This window comes from Canis lupus, chromosome 3 (assembly GCF_003254725.2).
Source record: "Canis lupus dingo isolate Sandy chromosome 3, ASM325472v2, whole genome shotgun sequence".
NCBI classification, from domain to species: Eukaryota; Metazoa; Chordata; class Mammalia; order Carnivora; family Canidae; genus Canis; species Canis lupus.
Genome location: NC_064245.1, coordinates 39,589,096 through 39,609,834, shown reverse-complemented (window position 1 = coordinate 39,609,834; position 20,739 = coordinate 39,589,096). Strand labels below are relative to the sequence as shown.

The 20,739-nt window shown below is 45.5% G+C and overlaps 1 protein-coding gene across 3 annotated transcripts in view; it reads right to left on the bottom strand.

Moving 5' to 3' along the window:
• PCSK6 (proprotein convertase subtilisin/kexin type 6) overlaps positions 1-20,739 on the bottom strand; it is a 185,488-nt gene that overhangs the window by 122,439 nt on the left and 42,310 nt on the right. For all 3 annotated transcript variants that reach the window (XM_025438519.3, XM_025438520.3, XM_035714395.2), the window contains exons 2-3: positions 15,209-15,313; positions 149-259 (exon numbers count right to left, since the gene is read on the bottom strand). In XM_025438519.3, coding sequence (XP_025294304.2) covers positions 149-259; positions 15,209-15,313 — 216 coding nt within the window. The remainder of the gene's footprint in view (positions 1-148; positions 260-15,208; positions 15,314-20,739) is intronic.

The window sequence follows — 20,739 nt, the reverse complement described above, 5'->3', positions numbered from 1 at the left end:
CAGCACTGAAGTAGGGGGTTCACACTGATAGGAAGTGTGTCAATTTCCAGTTGTCATGAGAATTTAGCTTTGCTGGGAGAAATTAATCTATCTCAGAAGCACAGCAGTGCAAATGCCCCAGGGGCAGTGAGGCCCACATCCTACTCACCATGTACCACATGTTGGACCAAATGGGGTCATTGAAATAGAGGGCCTGAGGGTCGCTTCGCACCTGTCTCTTCACCCTGCGTTTCACTTCTTGTTGTTGGAGCCATTGCACCTGGCAGGGAGAAATGCAGTTACTATTTATTTTAAAGAGGGTCTCATAATTGTCTGTAGCCTCTCGGTAGGTGCTACAAGTGTCCTTTTTCATGAATATCCGTGTCACAGAAGTCTTGGATCGTAAATACCAAGGAGACCTTTTCACTCCTTTTCACTTTCACCACATTTAAACATTAGAACTCGTTTGTGTATGTGGCAGGAAAAAGAGGTTTTGAGATCATTCTACTGAAAAAGAGAGAGAGAGACAGCTTGTGAAGTTGCCAGTAAATTGTCTGGTGACCCTTGTCCTGAATATGAAGGAAATACATGTATGAGAATGGAAAGAGCTGAAAGAGGAAAGAGGGGAGAAACTGATCAAATGGTTATTGGAAGTTGGAAGCAAGATGTTCAATAGAGGACAGGAATCAGTAAATTCACTGGAATTTTTAGCAGCCACTGGAAACACGGCACCAAAATAAGCACACAGAAAAAAATCTAGAAAGAGATATGGCAAAATATTAATAGCAGCAATTCAGTGGTGACATTCTTTTTTAAAGATTATTTATTTATTTATTCATAGAGACACAGAGAGAGAGGCAGAGACACAGGCAGAGGGAGAAGCAGGCTCCATGCAGGGAGCCTGCCGTGGGACTCGATCCAGGGTCTCCAGGATCATGCCCTAGGCTGCAGGCGGTGCTAAACCGCTGCACCACCGGGCTGCCCTTCAGTGGTGATATTATTGGTAATTTCAAATTTCTAAATTATTTTCACAGTTTCATAAATTTTCAATTGGCATGATCTGCCTTCACAGCCAAGGAAAACGGTTTGAGAGGGAGTACACATGACATTTAAGAGCAGGAATCCAGGAGCTTAGCTGCCTAGATTCAAAACCCAGTCCCATACTCAGCAGCTGGATGACTGAGAGCAGTCCAGTAATCTCATGGCCTCAGTTTGTTCATCTGTACAATGGGTCTCACCACAAGTTGTCTTGAGGGGGCACTGGCATATGAACTGGTATAGTATTCACTTAAGTGTATGTGTGTCTGAGTTTTTTAAGGTAGAAGAGATTTGTTTCATTCTGTTTTATTTTTATTTTTAAAAGATCATGGGCAAAAGAATTCCCATGCCCTCAAGCAAAGCATTTTTTTGGTCCTGCTACTGTGGTCTCACCTGATTCAGTAATGGCTCCCTCTGGGGCTCAGTCTGGCTGGGGTAGAGATGGGCAGGCTGAGGGCACTGGGGCTCTGCTCTCAGGAATCTGTGCTCTGGGTGGGGTCTTGCACCAAGCAGCCCAGAGTGTGATGCAGGCTCTGAAGTAGTGGACAGGTGGCACAGGGTAGGGAAGCAGAAGGAGGAGGAGGAGTGGGTGATGGGAACCTCAAAGTTGGGGGTGGTAGAAACCCAGAGGGACCTGGAGACCAGGCAAGGCTGGTGACCCCAGGCTCCAGACCCAAGGCTGGCACAGCCACCATGGGAGCCACCCAAGACAACTCTTGAAAGGAATAAAGGCACCCAAGGGCAGAGGGGCAAGATGTCTTCCCTCAGACCTCTCCTGCCCTCAACTACCCTACACTGTCCTGACGGACAAAAGCAGAACAGCCTCATACACAGCCTCACATCTAAGGGTAGGGATTGATCTGAAAGGCAACCCTGGTCAACAAGACAAAATGCTTAGAAAGAAGTATCACAGCCTGTCCCACCACCAATGTGCTTTGTTCATGAAACACCAGGAGACCAGGTTCCTTAGAAATACCATAAACAGCTCAAAAACAATTTTGGGCTTAGGTACTAATATTAGGCCCCAAGTCCTAGATAATTTATAAGTGCCATGGATAAATACTTCCATGGAAAATAAAACTATACAATGAGATATTTCCTTCAGAACACCCTCCGATGGCATTCTGCAACTTGCCCATATATCATTGCCTGAACCAGAAAAGATTTGCTTGGCATAAGATACCTGAGACAATATTTCCTAATCTGCTAAACATCCTAATTACAAAATCAAGTGTTATGTATACCACTAATGGCTCCACTGTGTTCCCATCCATCTTGCCCCACTGACTCACCACTTACCTTACTAACATCCAGCACCTTCTGCTACTGTGGCCACCAGGCCCCACTTTCAGTTACAGAGGAGGAGGTGAACTCTCTCCTCTTTCAAGCCCGAGTGGGTGACTTCCCCAAATCAGGTAGGTGACATAAGAAACCATGTTGCCAGAAGTTATAAGATAGTCCTCTAGTGGGATGAAAGAGTGTGGGCATCCTGGCCTCCAAGTCACGGCTGGACTCTAGGTAAAAATCCAACGTTACCACCCAGTTCTGAGAGTGGGCTATAATGGCTTGTGGTCCACAGTACAGTTTGGGGCTCTCCCTCCAATGTGGTCTCAGGGGCAGCCCTCTCTCCCGCAACAGGTTATTATAAGTCTTTGACTGCCAGTGAGGCCCTGTCAGGCCAATGGAACCAAATACAACAAATTCTTCAGATAGAATCACAGGTGACCTCACTGTCACAGGCTGATTTGGCCAGTGGTCCCTTGGTCTGGGCTTGCTTCCCATTTTCTTTCTCTGGGCCCCAGTCATTGCCTTGTTTCTCAGCCAACTGCAGGGAAATACAAGGGGATCCTAGACTCCTGCATTTTGGCATCTGCTAGGTCTACCTGCCCTGATTTCTGGATGGTATGGCCCTTGTGGTTGCTCATTCAGTTGTCTGCTTGACAAAGTTGTGACAGAGTCTAGCTCTGTGTCTGATGCCTGAATACCACTGGGTCCCATCCAGCACCAAAGTACTAAAGTCCTGCACCTCCAACTCAAAGACAGGGCTCTGCAGATGCCCCTCAGGTTGGAACCTAGGAGCCACCTGGCCTATCTAGGAAGGTCAGAGGTGCTAATGGCCCAAAACCACATGACTGAAACTTTAGGTATCTCATCAAATAATATCTGGACCTGTCCTTGCTAACGGGGTTACCCTCACACAGGCACGTCTGAGGGTCTTCATTCATGAATAGTGATGTGATTTATGAGAAAGGGGTACATAGTTTAGCATCTCCAAGGAGGTGTCACAAATGGAATCATTTTTCTGCAGAACTGGAGAACAAATATGGCAAAACAGTCCTGATGATGGGTGTCATGGCTGGGAGGGAGACCTGACTGAGGCTATTTTCCTTGATGCATGTGATTATCTTTATTAGAAAAGGCAACCTGAGATCCTTTGTGGGGTTTCAAGTGTTTTTCATAATATTTCTCTGGAAGTTTACCTGGATTGTCCCTTTTCACTGAAGCTTCCCTCATGGTCCATCCAGATTCCCTCAGAACTTCCTGAGGAGGCACTCAGACTTCCTCTTGGTGAAAAATGAAAGAGACAGTACTACACATGATCTACCTTTCAAGGCCACAGACATATAGCTCAGAAAATAAGTCCTAAACTCAAGTAAGCCTGCAAGGGAGTGGGCCTGGAGCATAATAAAATACATTTAATGCCCAAGTATGCCTTGTAAGGATTGAGCCCAACCTCCTTACGAAGACTTGTCAAACCTTCAGGTCATTGGATTGAAGGAAGGAGAAATACTGCACACAAGAAAGTACCTGGTCCTTCTACTTCGCTCTCCATAGGCTTTTTAAAAGATTTCTTTTATTTATTTATTTATTTATTTATTTATTTATTTATTTATTTTAGAGAGAGAAAAAGAGAGAGGGAATGAGCAGGGGGGAGGGCAGAGGGAGACAGAGGATCTCAAGCAGACTCCACGTTGAGCGTGGAACCCAATGTGGGACTTGATCCTGTGACCCCGAGATCATGACCTGAGCTAAAATCAAAGAGTCAGACGCTCAACCAACTGAGCCACCCAGGCGCCTCTACATAGGGTTTTTTTTTTTAATATTTTATTTATTTATTCATGAGGGAGAGAGAGAGAGAGAGAGAGGCAGAGTCACAGGCAGAGGGAGAAGCAGGCTCCATGCAGTAATCCTGATGTGGGACTCGATCTCGGGACTCCAGGATCACGCCTTGGGCCAAAGGCAGGCGCCAAACCGCTGAGCCACCCAGGGATCCCTCTCCATAGGTTTTATAGTAGCTGGCCTCTCACCTACTATACCTAAGTAGATGGTGGCCTCCCAAAGGTAATTAAGTTATGGATCTCCAGATGAGACCACCCTGGATTATTTGGATGTGACCTAAATTCCAACGACAAGGGTCCCCATACAAGAAGGCAAAAGGACAAGCCCTTAGGAAGACAGAGACAGAAGCAGAGGTGGGAGGGATGCAGCCATGAGCCAAGGAACACCTGGGGCCACCAGGAGCTGGAAGAGGCAAGGAGAGATCATTCTCAACTGGAGTCTTCAGAGGAGCTACTGCCCTATTAATACCTTGATTCCAGAATTCTAGAATTCAGGACTGTAAGAGAATAAATTTCTATTATTTTAAGCTACCCAGTGTGTGGTCATTTGTTACAGCTGCCCTCAGAGAGTAATGTGGATTTAAATAGTGGCCTTAATTAGGGCTGAGATTCTTAAATGTTTCAGAATCCACGAGGCTGTTCTGCTAAAGGAGGATCTGGAAGCCCTAGCTCAGTCAGACCTCTCTTCTCATTGCTAGTGATGAGAACATAGAGGACCCCAGAGAAGTGGCCATGGTGGCTGAGGCTGCATTGGGCCAGGGAGAGATGCTCGAGGCAGCAGCTCTTTACCAATATTATATTATATTTTATTTTATTATTTTATTTTTAAGATTTAATTATTTATTCACGAGACACAGAGAGAGAGAGAGGGAGGGACATAGGCAGAGGGAGAAGCAGGCTCCCCATGGGGAGCCCAATGTGGGACTCAATCCCAAGATCCTGGGATCACAACCTTAGCCAAAGGCAGACGCTCAACCACCGAGCCACCCAGGCATCCTTGTATCCATCTTTTGACCTCTGCACACCCTGGAAGCCCATTCTGACATCCAGGCTGGCTGTTGAGGGGTTACCCTTGGGGGGCCCAGGCACCCCTGCATGCCCTCATCTGACAGTGTGCACACTATTTGACAGCTCTTTTTTCCTTTCAGAGGAGGGATGATTGAGGTCACCCTTGTTTCCCCAGCTCTCAGCAAACACCTGCCCTGCAACAGGTACTTGCTCAGCAAAGATTTGCTGGACTGATAGATCATCCTCTTTCTTACTGAAAAGGCAAAATGAAAACTGACACAGAATGAACACATACTTAGGTGAGTCTGCCAGAAGTTGAGGGCTTGTCCTGCACCTCGCTCTTCCAGCACTGGCCAGTTCATAACTGGATGTGTCTGGAGGTCTGTCTGATGACCCTCCACTCCCCATGGGCCTGTGGGCAGGGCCTGGGTTTTGCTCAGCACTGTATTTCAGCATGCCAGGCAACATGTGGCATACAGAAGGAGCTCACTACATGCTTCTTGAATGCAAGAGTGAAGGTAAATGGATACATTTCAGATTACAAATATAACCACAGGTAGACTTTTAAAAACACATTGCAGAGGAGAAAACGTGATAGCCTTAATGACTACCCGATGACCTTGACTGAATTTGTGTGTGTGTGTGTGTGTGTGTGTGTGTGTGTGTGTGTAACATCAACCATAAAGTGATCTGGGGCAAGAGCATGGTTTGTCAAATGCCACGTCTGGCCCAAACAAATCATCTCTTTTAGCAGATCTGTACAAACCTGTATAAAATGTCTTGATTTCCTCAAAGTCATGTTGTGAAGGTGGAACCTCACACTGATCCTTTTCTTTTTATCTTTGTTTTTTTTTTTTCTATGTTGCTTGCTATACATATAGCATATTTATCATAGAACTTATTTGCTCTGCGGGAGAGAATTCTAGTCATGCAGAAGACTTCAAAATCTTCCCAAGGTTATGTGAATAGCAATGCTTTCTTTTGCCAGGCATGCCCCTCCATCTTTCTTCTCAAGAAGTCAATCAAATTAAAATTAGGCATCTGGTGAATGCCATTCTGTAGATGAGGTAAAAAAAAATTTTTTTTTAAACATATTTATTTATTTATTTATTTGACAGAGAGAGAGAGAGCACGAGCACAAAATGGGGAAGGGACAGAGGGGGAGGGAGAAGCAGACTCCCCGCTGAGTAGGGAGCCCAATGCGGGGCTTCATCCCAGGACCCTGAGATCATGACCTGAGCTGAAGGCAGATGCTTAACCGACTGAGCCATCCAGGTGCCCTGATAAGGTAATTACAATTTAAAGATGGGTATAAAGAGGTAACATAAATGATCAGGATTCCACTAGATGCCTGTGGGTATCATGGATTATCAATGCTACTGTACTGTAAAAGTGTCCAAGTGTCACTAATGCCTTAGGCAGCCCTGGTCATGTCCTCTTTCCTGTGGCCCACAGCATGCTGACAGACCAGAAGCTGGCCCAGCACATCAGTCATAGGCTTGACAAGTGACAATGGGGTTTGTTTTGTAGCTTCCTCCCATGAGCCAATGCCACCAATGAGAGCATGAAAGTCCAGCTCTGTTCCACCCGAAGCCACCATGTGTCCATGCCCTGCTGTAAAGCCCTCAATTGCTCATAGGGGCCCACTATGGCTTCAGAAGCCTCAGGAAGTTGGTAGGAGCTGGAAAGTCCTAGAGGGGGGCTCCAGAGTCTTTGTCTGGAGATAGAGCTAAGGCAAAAAAGGCCTTTCACAGGATCCTTTGTCCCCACACCCTCAGAGGGCCCTACGGCCTCAGGGGGAAGACCACACATTTGACTCAAGCTGCTAAACTTCCATGAAGTGCCCACTGGTATGTTCGGTTTGTTGAGAGTTCATTCTACGTAGGTTCTGAGTTCCATGCACAATTGTATCCAGAACATGGGAGACAGCTCCTGCCAGCAATCTTTTTTCTTTCCCCCTAAGCATCATCAAAGTGAAGGGCAGCTTATTCTGTACTTGCTGAAGGACAGGGAAATTCCTCTCCTGTTAGCTTGTGAGTAAGCCAGTCCTGACTGCAGGCCAGGGAATAGCCATGGAAGAAGTCAGAGGCCAGACCCCCGAGGGCCCAGGTGCCACCAAATCCCAAGACCTCCTCCAGGAGAGAGCGAGCTCACCAGAGATAATGTAGACAATCAACCTCTCACTCTGCTTGTAGGAGGCTAGGCAGCCTGCCTGCGCTTCAGCGGCCAATCTGTAATCAGGGGGTCAGATCAGCCCATTCCTGAGCCACCTTTGCACTCCATTAGGCTCTGATACTTAGAACTCGGTGCCCATCAACACTGACTCTTCTCAACACCGTGGGCCAACACGAACATTGGGCCAACTTTCAACCAGGTGATGAGCTAAGTAAGAAGCTAACCCCCTGAGTAGGGAATTGAAAGAAAGAAAAAGAATACTCCTTGACAAGTGTCAGTTACCCTACAGCATGCAAGGTGGCCCTGGTCTTGTGACAGGCAATGGTTAATGCACACATGATATGAGCAGGGAGCTAAGCTGGGGCTTTCTTCCTCTAGGGCCTAGGGCCCCTCAAGAATGGAAAGACAGGTGACAGTCCCAGGAAGCCCCAAAAACTAGAGGCAAAGTGGTATGGACACGAGCATGTATTTTCCTTTTCTTTCCTCTGGAGAGAGAAAAAGAATCCAGAACTTTCATCAGCTTTTCAAAGGGGCCTGTGATTCCAAAATGAGTATGAGCCACTGAATTCAGCTAGGCTCACAGAAAGTAGATCAGAGCTTTCCATGTGAGGAATTGAGAAGTGCAGTAGCACTTACGTTCTAGGGGTGAGGAGGGGCAGAGGGACCAACCTCCCAAGCAAGCAATGCCTGGACAGCCTCTTTATAGCCTGTCTCAGTAAGATGCCTGAGCCCCCCTGAGGGTCTCACCTTGGGGTAGGGTAAGGGATGCTCGGCTGCTCTGGCAGTTGCTCAGCTGGAAACCCAGGAGCCAGGGCTCCTGGGCCCTGGATGAAGGAGAAGAGAAGGAAGATGAACGAACAAAATAAAGGGTATTCTGAATCAGTGTAGAAACCCACCACCCTGTTCCTCCTATGTCGGGGAGATGACTGGGACCTAGCCCCAAATCCACTTCCTCACCCACAGCCATGGCTGAAACAACATGTAGACCATCTCCAGCTCTTGCCATCCAAGCTGCATTATACAGGCCACGAATGTTTCACGTTGGTGAGACATGACAATAGTCATTTTGCCCGTTTTAGAGAATAGGAAGTGTGAAAGTACTTTGGGAAACTGACTCTCTTCATTCATTTGTCAGTTAGTTCTTACTCTGCTGAAAGAAAAGAGAAGGTATCCCTGTACCTCTGAGTTATCACCTGCCTCTACTCACAGACAACAGGGCAGGTGGCTAGAGCTTAGCTCCCCACTGGTGTTCACCAAGTAGACCCTGGTCAACGTGCCCAGTGTCCAGCTGGCATTGTCAGTCCTATCTTCATTGTGGGCTTTAGCAATACACGATGCAACATGATTAATTCATTCAGGCCCTTTCTAGGATTTTTGTCATCATATTACAAAGGCAGGCCACAAGTCACTTCTAAAGTCATTACATAAAAAGAAGGGGATAAACAGATGATAAGAGATACAACTTGATTATGTGAACCTACTCTGTGCAAGTTGAGATGTTTCAATAAACATTTACTAAGCATCCATCTACTATCTACTGATTAATCTGCTAGACTCATAAGGGAATAAAACTGAGATGTGGCCTTGGCCCTTGAGCACTTTATAATCCACTGGCAAGCGATATGCTCATGTGCTTCTAACTATAAGTTTGTCTATCTCAGGTCAGCTTACCTTCCCATTGCCTCTCCTTGGGGTCCAAAAAACTGAACACTCTCCCCAGGCTCATGTTCCTGGCACCCTTGGGCACCATCTGCGGCTCCTGCTGACCCTGTCCCTGTCCATTACCAGATCCCAAGCACACTAAACCATTCATCATTTCCACCAAACACTGCTGTGTGCTCCTGTGTGCTCCCCACCTGGGCCTGCAATCTTGGCACTCTTTCCAAAATGGCCAGGAATCAGATGTTTACAGGAACAAAAGGGAGGAGGCCGTGGTCAAGTAAGTCCGACAGCTGCTGAGCCAGACAGGCTTCATTCCTGCTCTTGTGTGTACTGGGACACTTCTCCTACACCTGTGTGACCACTAAACCCTTCAAGATGGTGCATCTCCTGTGACGGTGGTCAGCTTGGAATGCATGCCGGATGTAGAGCCCACACCAAGACTCTCTCTGGCCCTGCCACTGCTAAGCTTGAGTGTTGGACTGGGACAAGTGAAGGGGGATAAACAGACATGACCCCTCCACTTCTGGAATCCAGTGAGGAAGTCTCACAAGTCTAGAATATAAACATACAACTGTAGGAAGAGCAAGTTAAGTCAGAGAAGATGAGCTAACTTCTGGTGGCAGACAAAAATAAGCTGAGATGAGATGATGAAGAGACACAGTGGGAAAGACAGTCTGTACAAACTCTGCAGGGAGAAAGAGCCAGTGCCATCTGAGGAGGACAGGACAGGCCAGTGTAGCTGGTGTCCAAGGGCCACAGGGAGGACAGAGAAAGAAGGACCTCCCAATGGGGCAGTGGGAGAATCACACGTGTGTTTTATAGGATCTCTTGGGAGAGGGAGAGCAGACTGGTGAGAGGCAAGGAAGCACATGGCAGGCCAGTGAGGAGAGCAGGGCAGTGGTCCAGGTGAGAGAAGGCAGGGGTGCAGGTGGTGACACAGTATACGGGCATCACAGAGTTGTGTAGGAGGTAAAACAAATGTGGGTGTGAGGGAGGTTACTGCTCATGCTATGGATGCAGATGGCGCTTCTGAGACGGGGCAAGGTCAGAGGCGGTCAGTTGGGTTGGGGATGTGTGGACTTTGAGAATCTATGAGGCATCTAGGCAGAAGCATAGAATGTGCTAGTGAAAAAATAATAAAGGTCCATCTTTTAAACCATATTTTAATATTCTAATTTTTGCCCATTCATAGTAGCCATTCCACTCTACCTGGCCAGGTCATACTGACAATGTGAAGAGACAGCTGGAAATTTCTTCTGTCGCCAGATGGACAAATCCATCAGTCCCTGGGTGGCAGCCCTCCCATGCCCCCAGCCCGCTCAAGTTCATTGGCCCCTGAGATCAATCTGATCACTGACTGTCTATGTGCTTGGATTTGCCAGGAACTTTTTGTTTGCACTTTGAATGGCTCTAGCACACAAAACTCTCAGATAAAATTCCATCTGTGGTTAATGGAAAGATCTGCCTAAACGTTGCATCACTGCTGGAAAGAAACCTGAGCTTTGACTAAACTCTGGGGGCAGAGTCCCATCCTACAAGACAGAATGCCTACCCTGGTCCTAGAAATCATTTCCAACTTTTGAGCTGAAAGCACTGAAATGAAGCTTCAAACTGAAGGCTCCCACCGCCCCAGAAGGAGCCACAGAGGGCCTGCCTTATAACATCTTTATCCTTCCATTTCTGTCATCAATCTGGCTGAGAACGGAAAGGAAGGGAAGGGCTGAACCACAGTCATCACACTAAAATGTAAGGGTTGGAAGATGCAGCCAGCCATGCCGAACTATAAGCCAGCTTGGAACAAAATCAGAACAAGTAATTTAAAAAAAATTTGTGAGCCCTTACAGCCATTGGCTGATGCTTCTGTAGCATCCACCCTTCTCCAGACTTTTGGCAAAAGAACAAGTTAAAAAACAAATGCTTTCAGTTTGCTTAAATGACAGCCCTTGGAAAAACCCAGTGACTGATACTGCACGCGGAGAACAGTCAGGCTGTTCTCCCAAGGAGGAGGCTGATCCACAAAGCACTTGGAGCAAAATGGCCCTTTTCAAGGGTGGTTGATACAAAACAAAACAAAACAAAACAAAACAAAAACATCAAGTAAAGGTAATTAAGAATGTAAAGAAAATTACAGCACAATTCTGGTACAGGGTTCATGCAAAAAGTAGCTTAATAAATGTCCATATGTACACATGTGCGTGTGCACATGGGCAGCGAAAAGAAGTCTTAAATACTCCTTTCCCACTTGCGTTTTGTTTTGCTTTCTTTTGTGAGGTTGGGGTGGATTGTAAATTCCATCCCTTATCAAAGCGCTTTTTTTTTTTTTTACAATAGAGACTGAAGCTAATTACAATAAAATACCATCTGCATTCGATCGCACTGTACCCAAAGCACTGCAACATTCATTTCCAGTACGGTCATTCAAACTCAATGGCAACTTTGCATTCCAGTGTCTCTGAATAATATTAACTCATCTTGTCCTTTCCTTACTAATACTAATCACACCATCTCCAAATGCCTAGATGCCGCAGAAACGCTTCGTTGACGTAGGAAAGCATCCTGGTGTGCTGTGAGAAAAAAGTGACACTCAACACTTGTGTAAAACAGCTAGTTTTGCTCAATATTTAATCAGAATGACGAGGCAAAATAAATATTAGTTAGTCAGCCTGACAGCTAATTGATTTGTTTTGTATTCAACTAGACTGATTTAAACAGAAGTATTTCACTTGTGATTCCGAATTCATAATTGGTTCAGATGTCTCTATGTTTTCCCTGCGGCTACAAATTTAATTAGTGCTGCAAGAGAGCAGGAGCCAATCGCGTGGAAGTCGCAGGCAGGGCTGGAATGTGCAGGCTGTTTACCTTTTCTCTTTCTTCTATAGTGGCAAGACGCTTTGATAGCAGCCCTGCCAGGAGCTTATTAAGAAGCTCTTGTATAAAAAGGACTTTTATTTGAAAAACCTAACTGCCATAGCCTTTGCTAAGAGAAAGTCCATCCTTCCTAATCTTCCCTTCAAGGACACAGCTGATCACTGGGAATGGTTTGCCCTCAGTTCCAAACTGAATGTAGGGCTCTGAATGCACCTCATATGAATGAGTCTGGCACCATAGATGCTACTGCGAAGGTGGGTCTGGACACTCCCACCCGGTGCACTCAAGCCTGCCCGGGCTCCCTCTCTGCTACATCGGACAATCTCATGCCCAACTCCTGTGCCCTAATCTGCTGGGGGCTCACCCAGGGCAGACACCAGCTGGGTGGGCATCTCTGCCTCCCCTGGGGCACAGAGCCTAGTATCCAGCAGGTGCACAATTAATATTTGGGGAAGAAAGGGAAATGTAGTCAAGTTGAATACCTTTGAATGTTGTGGTTTTTTTTTTTTTTAAGATTTTATTTATTCATGAGAAACACACAGAGACAGAGAATGGCAGAGACACAGGCAAAGAGAGAAGCAGGCTCCATGCAGGGAGCCAGATGTGGGACTTGATCCCGGGACTCCAGGATCACATCCTGGGACAAAGGCAGGTGCTTAACCTCTGAGCCACCCAGGGATCCCCGAGTGTTGGTTTTTTTTAAAGATTTTTTTTTTTTTTTTTACTTATTTGCTACAGAAGGAGAGGGAGAAGCAGACTCCCTACTGACAGGGAGCCTGATGCAGGGCTTGATCCCAGCACCTTGAGATCAAGACCTAAGCTGAAGGCAGATGCTTAACCAACTGAACCACCCAGGCACCCCTGTTGTTTTGTTTTTTTTAAGATTTATTTATTTTGAGAGAGAGAGAAAGTGAGTGACACTAAACACAAGCAGGGGTAGGGGCAGAGGCAGAGGAAAAAAATCTCAAGCGGACTCCATGCTGAGTGCAGAGCCCAATGTGGTACTCTATCTCATGACCCTGAGATCACGGCCCGAGCTGAAATCAAGAGTTGGATGCTTAACTAATGGAGCCACTCGGGTGCCCAAGATACTTTTAAATGTTTTAAAATTTAGTCACTTAAAAAAAAGGATGTCTATAAAACTCAGGTCCTATTTCAACTCTGCTGTAGTTCTAACAATTGAGAAACAGCTTAATTCTCAGAACGCCCTGCAGAAAAGGAGCCAGGAAGTACACTGCCACATTATCTTCTTATTGCATGCTTCTGTTGGGAGACGGGAGCTCCCCCATTCAAACGGCTTGACCTGTGTTGTAACTATCTGTGTGGTAAAAATTTAATAACTCTGAAGACTTCCGATGAAGAACAAGCATGTTGTCTTTACAAGACAGGGCACATTGTTCGCTTGGAAGTGAAACTGTGGACGGCCTGGCAGCAACTCTCTTCCCAGCTCAGAAGTTTCTCGATGCTTTGAGAGATGCTGCTGCTGTGAATCTCGGCATACTTCTTGCAGCTTCAAAGAATCCACATTTCTTTGGTGACCAGCACAGAGAACCCCTTCCACTCAGCTTTACACTGATAGAAGCATCAGGTCTGCTCATCCTTCTCCAATTGTCCCGTTCTGTGGGAATCAGCAACTACTATCTAACTCCACTTCCAGGAGGAAAAAAAAATACACCAGCCCCTTTGAAAAACATTCCTTCCAATTCCGTGGTGTGAACACACGTAGGGATAATCATAGCACCCTATGAGCAGAGGAGATGACATACATTAAAGTGCTCAAGCACACAGTAGTCTCTTAATAAACATCGAATTCTTTTCCCTGCTAGGAAGGAATAATGGGATTAGCATAATGCTTCATATCTATTTCCTTCTATCCACCTATCCATTTAGTCACCCATCTATAAAATCAGTTCAGAAATATGTACAAGGTATGTCTGTCTTTTTTTTTTTTTTTTATAAAGATTTATTTATCTATTCATGAGAGACACACAGAGAGAGAGGCAGAGACACAGGCAGAGGGAGAAGCAGCTCCATGTAGGGAGTCCCATGTGGGACTTGATCCCAGGACTCCAGGATCACGACCTGGGCCAAAGGCAGGTGCTAAACCTCTGAGCCACCCAGGGATCCCAGGTATGTCTGTCTTGTCACAGCTCAATCACATGAATGAGTGGCATGAGGACCACTTTCTCATGTGCTTGAATTCAGAAGACCATGAAGTAATACTCTGGAGAAGGGTGTTTCAGGTACTGTGCCCAGGCCTAATCCATCTCTCTTGCCTACCCTCAGCTCAGCCAATACAAAAGGAGCCGGGACTATCAGTAGGGTGACTTGGGACAAACCAAGAACCCATTTCTCCATGGAAACTTTATTGTAAATATTCTGTGGGAATAAAGAAATAGTACTGTGTGCCAGCTTGGAAGCCCAAACTAACATTTAGCACATTGCTTTTTAAGAGAAGGCGATTTCCACATTTGAAAACTATGATTTACCAATGGCCTCATTTCTTTGTTGCTACTGCTTTTCACATGAACTTCATTTTCCCTCATAGCACTCATCACCCTGTGACAGATCACATATTTTTCTACTTACTGCTTCATATTTCTATCAGCCTGATCACCCACTCCAACGGCGCTGCCCCATAGCTGGTATTCCAACATCACTTGCTGAATGAAAGAAGTCATCAAAAGCTAATTTGACCATCTTAAATTTTTAAGCTTACCAAGTATGTTGACTGGCATTTGTGAAATACTAGTCTCAAATTGATGCAGAGAGAAAGTATAATTAATGATCCAATAAACATGAATTATATGAAAATGTTAATTGTTAGCCTCTTCACAAATTATAATTGCTCTTATCTCAAAGATCACATGAATTTTTAAGAGGAAAACAGTAATATTTACGGCCCAAGTTTTAAAATTCATGGTAACCATTAAGAACATGTGTTATGACAACCACAAAAACAACCATTGACCCAATCTAATTTCATTATTATTAAATCACTAGCTTGAATTACCTAGTCTTTTTGCTTTTGTGGGTAATATTCATATAGTTACCTCCTCTGATTACTGTGTATTTTGCTGGTTTTTAAAGATTTAAAAGATCAACAGGTCTATATTCATTTGACTGTTGCTTCAATTGAAATTCTCAAGTCTGACAAGGGACCAAATATTTCAAGCATTCAGATGGTCTGATGTGTTGCTGCACATCTGTCTTGTTTTATTCAAAGTGGATAAGAAAAACTGTGTAGCATCATGTTAAAATCAGGACTCAGTTATTTTTAGAACCACAGATCCAAACAAAAAGCAAACAATATTCTAGGCCTTAGGAAAGGGTCCTGTCCCGGGAGTGGAGATCCATACCTGGGGATCCATTCTAAGGAAGGTATGAGGGCCTCTGCTACTCCAAGTCGATCTTTTAAAGGTTTTGCTATGATAAAAATGGTAGTAATCTTCCAGGTTTCCAATCTGCAAAACAAGAAGCAGGATGTTTGAGTCAATACAGTCTTTTTTTTAAAGTTTTTTAAAGATTTTATTTATTTGCAAGAGAGTGACAGTGCACAAGCGGTGGAGAGGGGTGGAGGGAGAGGAAGAAGCAGACTCCTTGCCAAGCAGGGAGCTTGAAGTGGGGCTCCATCTCCAGACCCCAGGATAATGACCTGAGCCGAAGGCAGATGCTTAACAAACTGAGCCACCCAGGCACCCCCTAGTTAATACAGTCTTACAGACAGCTTCAAAAATCCTCCATCCCACAAAAAAATCTTTCCTGTCTCTGAAAGACTCATTCTGTTCCCAATGAAAACATACCCTCCATTATGCTTTCCTACCCATCTCTCTGGCCCATATTTACTGTTTACATACATGAAGGTAGATTTATATACTCCTTTTGGGATAAACAAGGCAGGGTAGTATTTCCAATGAAGCACATGCTCCTCCAAATCTTGTGGTAAGTTCATATCACTTAAAATTTGTACTCTCTGGGCCAAGTTTTGTAGACAAGAATTAATGTTCATTTAGGGTCAAGCATCCCTGAAGTAGCTAAGTTAGTGTCAAGTCAGGCCTGCACCAAAATATTCATTTCTAAACAAACTCCATCCTCTCCACCCCACGGGTAAACTGAAATATCTAAGAATGAACATTCACTCCCAAGCTTAACGAGGGAGCCAAAAAAAACACGCGGGTCCATCTGCTTGGGGATTGTGAAAAGGTCAGATGAGAACATTCAAACCCCCAGGGCGTCCCAATTTTCTGCCAGGGGTGGTTTGTCGAGACAGATTTCAGCTTGAGGGCTGGACAGAACCAAGAGAAGCAATGGATGTGGCCTTCAGGACAGGCAGCCCTCCTGCCTCAGTGACCCTTGAGTATCAGGACATTGTTCTCAGAAGACCTGTTTCTTGTTCTGACTTTCACTGGTTATTGAAACTGGCTTGTTGGTCACCGTCCTTGAAAGCAGAGTTTTTTTAAATGAGGCTGGACCAAATATTATATAGACTTTCAAGTTACCCGTCTCAGCTTAAACCATCCTAGTTTCTCTTCCAGCTTCTGATCAAAGAGTGAATTTAATACCATTTGTACTCAAGAGTGGCACATGTGTGGTGATTCTGATAGGAACCTGGTTCAAACTCTGCTCTCTCCCTTCACCACTACTGGCCATGTGACCTTGCATTTGCATTTGCAAGGGCATTTGCAATGTTGTGAATCTTGATTCCTTCCGTATAAAATGGGGATAAAACTACCTAACCATTGGAGTTAGGAATAACTAAAGTGGGGGCACCTGGGTGACTCAGTGGTTGAGTGTCTGCCTTTGGCTCAGGTCGTGATCCCCGGGGTCCTGGGGGGAACCTGCTTCTCCCTCTGCCTATGTCTCTGCTTCTGTCTCTCTCATGAATAAATAAGTAACATCTTTAAAAAAAAAAAAAAAAAAGAAAGAAAGAAAGGAATAGAGTCTGCACAACTCACAACCATCTTTGGCTATACCCGCCTCACTCAAGCCATTCTGTCTGCTGTGACCTGACCCTATAAAGGTTAACAGGCCCAGGGAGAGACACTGGACAGACACTCTGAATGGCCACTTCCACATCTTTCCACAAGGCAAGAGTCCTCCAGCACTTCTCATTTCCAGCAATCCTGGGCAGCCTGGCTGTCTCCTATTCCTGAGTGTGAGGAGATACCCATTTGTCCTTAAAATAAATATCCTCCTTTTTCTCTTCTTTTTTTTTAAAGATTTTATTTATTTATTCATGAGAGACACAGAGAGAGAGGCAGAGACATAGGCAGAGGAAGAAGCAGGCTCCTGCAGGAAGCCTGATGTAGGACTCGATCCCAGAACCCTGGGATCATAACCTGAGCCAAAGGCAGATGCTCAACCACTGAGCCACCCAGGTGCCCCAAATATCCTCCTTTTTCACTTAGGTTTACTGCCATATATTCCTGCCATTTACAACGATAGAACACTGAATACTAGGATAGTCATGAAGATTAAATAGGTATCATTTGTATTGTGCTAGAACCTGGTGGATGTCAACAAACACTGGTTGGTGTGGGGAGCTGCGTGGGATTCTTTGTCTGGCTCCTCTCCACGGTGCCTCCATGCCCCTCACTGGGACCAGGTGCTTTAGATTTTGGCCAAATCTAGGTCCACATTCCAGCTTGATCCCTTCCTGTGGGGTGACCTGGGCTTCAGACCCTCTCTTAGTTGCCTTGTGAAAACAGTAACTACGTTACTGTTGTTCTAAGACTTAAATTACATGAAGGGTTGTTCTAAGACTTAAATTACACAAATCTAGAAAGAGCTAGCAGAGTGCTCAGCAGGTAGTAAGTGCTCAATAAATGGTTTTCTGCAATGAAGATTCTCAGTTCATTTTCTACATCAAGACATTTTTCCTACCATCATAAACCTCATTATTTCGGCCCTATTTTGCACAAAAGCACTTATATTTCTCCTACAGATAAGTCACCTTGCTCACTTCTTCAACAAAGGTAATTGCCGTATGTGTCAAAGCATCCTTCTAATGTGTGCCAGAGCTAAGATTTAGAACCAGAAGCAATAATGGAGTCTTTACTTGGAACAGTATTTAATCAGCCTGTTTGCTTCTATCCCTGCCACCATCCCTGAGAGATGTTTCACAACTTCCGGTCTTTTAACTCTGGGCATTCAAGTCAATTCCCATTCGGGGACATGGAGAAACTAAGAGGTAAATCGAATTTGCTGGCAAAGGGATAAATGACTTGCAGAGCTGCTGACCCTAAGCAAACCCATATCAGGGCGGCCCTGGAAGCCAACAAGCCAGGCCACTGGCAGCCAACCCAAAGGCCATCCACCTCCCTGCCTCTGAGCCACCATGACCATCCTTAGCAACCGTTCAAAGGATCTGAGTTAACAAGAGCTTTTCTCCTTGAGGAATCCATGGAAAGAAGAAATGCTCTCCCACAGGGCTGACCAGGCAGAGCAACAGTGACCAATGCCAAACATGTTTAGAAACTTATGTCCAGCCCAGCATGGGGGCTGAGGGTCTGGGAAGGACTGATTACTCCTGAAGCACAGGAGAAGGGGATACCAGCCAAGGCTGCCTTCTTGCCCCTACAAAGCAGGCTGCAGAAGAAGCTGGAATGTGTTTCAAAAAAAGAAAGGCAAGGGGGTCAAGTCATTGGCTGTTCATAAATCTGAAAGCAGCAAAGGGTCCCCTCTGAGATTCTGTGTACCTCCTTCCACCACCTTGGTAATTATGGAGGAGGGTTCAGGGCATGAGGAGCAGCCACATTCCTTCCTCACAACCAAAGATTTGAGGCCAGATAGTGTCACTGAGGGCAGCATGGGACAGAAAGGGTCACCTGATACTGGAATTACTGTGAGGATAAGAAAAGGAGGAAGAAGAGCCCAGATCCTCAGGAGGGAATCTAGATACCACAAAAGCCTCTGAGTCAACTCCCTAGTATGCACCCACTGTCTGCAGAACAGATTAACATGGTGCCCCCAAAGTATGGCTACAACTGTCCTCCCAAAGCTGTGGTTAATAACAGTTCACAGTAGGGATTGGAACACTATGGCCCATGGGTCAAATCTGGTCTGCCTCCTATTTATCTTATTTTTTTGTGGTAAAACACACTAATAGAACACTGATCACGTTAACAATTTTTAAGTGTGCCTGCAGTTCAATGGCACTGAGTATTGTGTGACCAACACCACCACCAGACAGAAACTGCACCCATTTCATTAACTCTCCCTCTCTGCTCTGCACCAACCCTGACAACCCCCATTCTATTTTCTTCCCTGTGAGCTTGACAGTTTTAGATATCTCATATGAATAGAATCATTTGCCCTTTTGTGACTGGCTTATTTCTCTAAACATGATGTCTTCAAGGTTCATCCATGTCATGACATTTGTCAAGATTTTCCCTTTTTATGGCTGAATAACATTTTCTTGCATATGTATACCACATTTTATCCGTTCATCCATTAATGGACACATGGATTGCTTACTCTTTTTGGCTATTGTGAATAATGCTGCTATGAACATGGGTGTGCAAATATCTGTTCATGACCCTACTTTCAATGCTTTGGGCCTTATATACAACTCATGTTTTTATCAATAAAGCTTTATTGGAGCACAGTCACACTCATTCACTGACCTACTGCCCATGGCCGCTTTCATATTACGATGGCAGAATTGTGTGGTTGCCACTGAGCCCCTCTGGCCCACCCACAAGCCTAAAACATTTCATATGTGGACTTTACAAAAAGAGCTTGCCATTGTATAATTCAGAGCATTTGCTGCTGGGTGTATTTTGGGAGTCCAGAAAAGTCTCTGATGATGAACATGGCTTCTCTAAAGGTTGGGGGCCACCAGGGCACACACTGAGGGGCTCTGCTTAGAAACAGGCATAGCTGTTATGCCAGCACCAGTGCCTCATTTGGTCATTGAGCTGTCCTTTCTCCGGGAACCCTCCTTGTCAGATGACCCAGGAGGTCACTCCCATCAGTCTGACTCATGCTACACTGCCCTCTTCCATGGCTCTTCCCTGGCATAGGGCATGGGTCAGGAATGAGGTTTACATCATGGGCAAGAGGTCAGAAAGGATCAAGGGGTGACAGAGCAGGAGATGGCTGTACCTGGCTGTCATGGAACACAGCCCAATGAAAGTCATCTTGGCTTGGCTGATGCAGCATTACGACGTAGCTGTGTCTTGCTCCCTCCTCCTCCCCCACCCCACCTAAGTCCTTCTCTGGTTCTTACTTTGCCTGCCACAGCACTGTCGACCCCAGTCATGCCCCTCCCAACTCGGGGAGCTACTCCTTAAGATCTCTGGGTGCATCTATGAACTAAGAAGACAAGATGGCTAGGAATTCCCTATTCTCCCATCCAAGTACTAACCAGGCCTGACTCTGCTTAGCTTCCGAGATCAGATGAGATTGGGCATATTCAGGGTGATAGCCTGGAAAGCCCCCATTCTCCAGTAGAGTCCCTGGGGACATGGCCACTGGCCTGGTTAAACTCACAGGACACCTAACTGTTCCGTGGCCCTGACCTACAGATAAGGGTATAGGAAAGAACCATGGGAATGGCCCTCTTCTACACATGGGAAAACAGGCCCAGGGAGTCAAGCCCAACTGTCACCCTCTGAGTTTCCCAATTCCTGAACCAGCAATTTCCCCTCACTGCCCACAGATGAACAGGTGACAAGCTCTGCACCACATGACATAGAGATAACACAAATTAGGATTTGGGATTACTGCAATGCTTTTGGTACACCTTCAGAATCAAACTGACCACAGCTGGAATCATAAGAATGGACAGAAAAATAGGGGCAGCCTAAATACTTTTTGAATTAAAGCAATTTCCTAACAGAGGAAATACCCTAATTTTGATTTGATTTCTGCACTGATATTAAGGAGC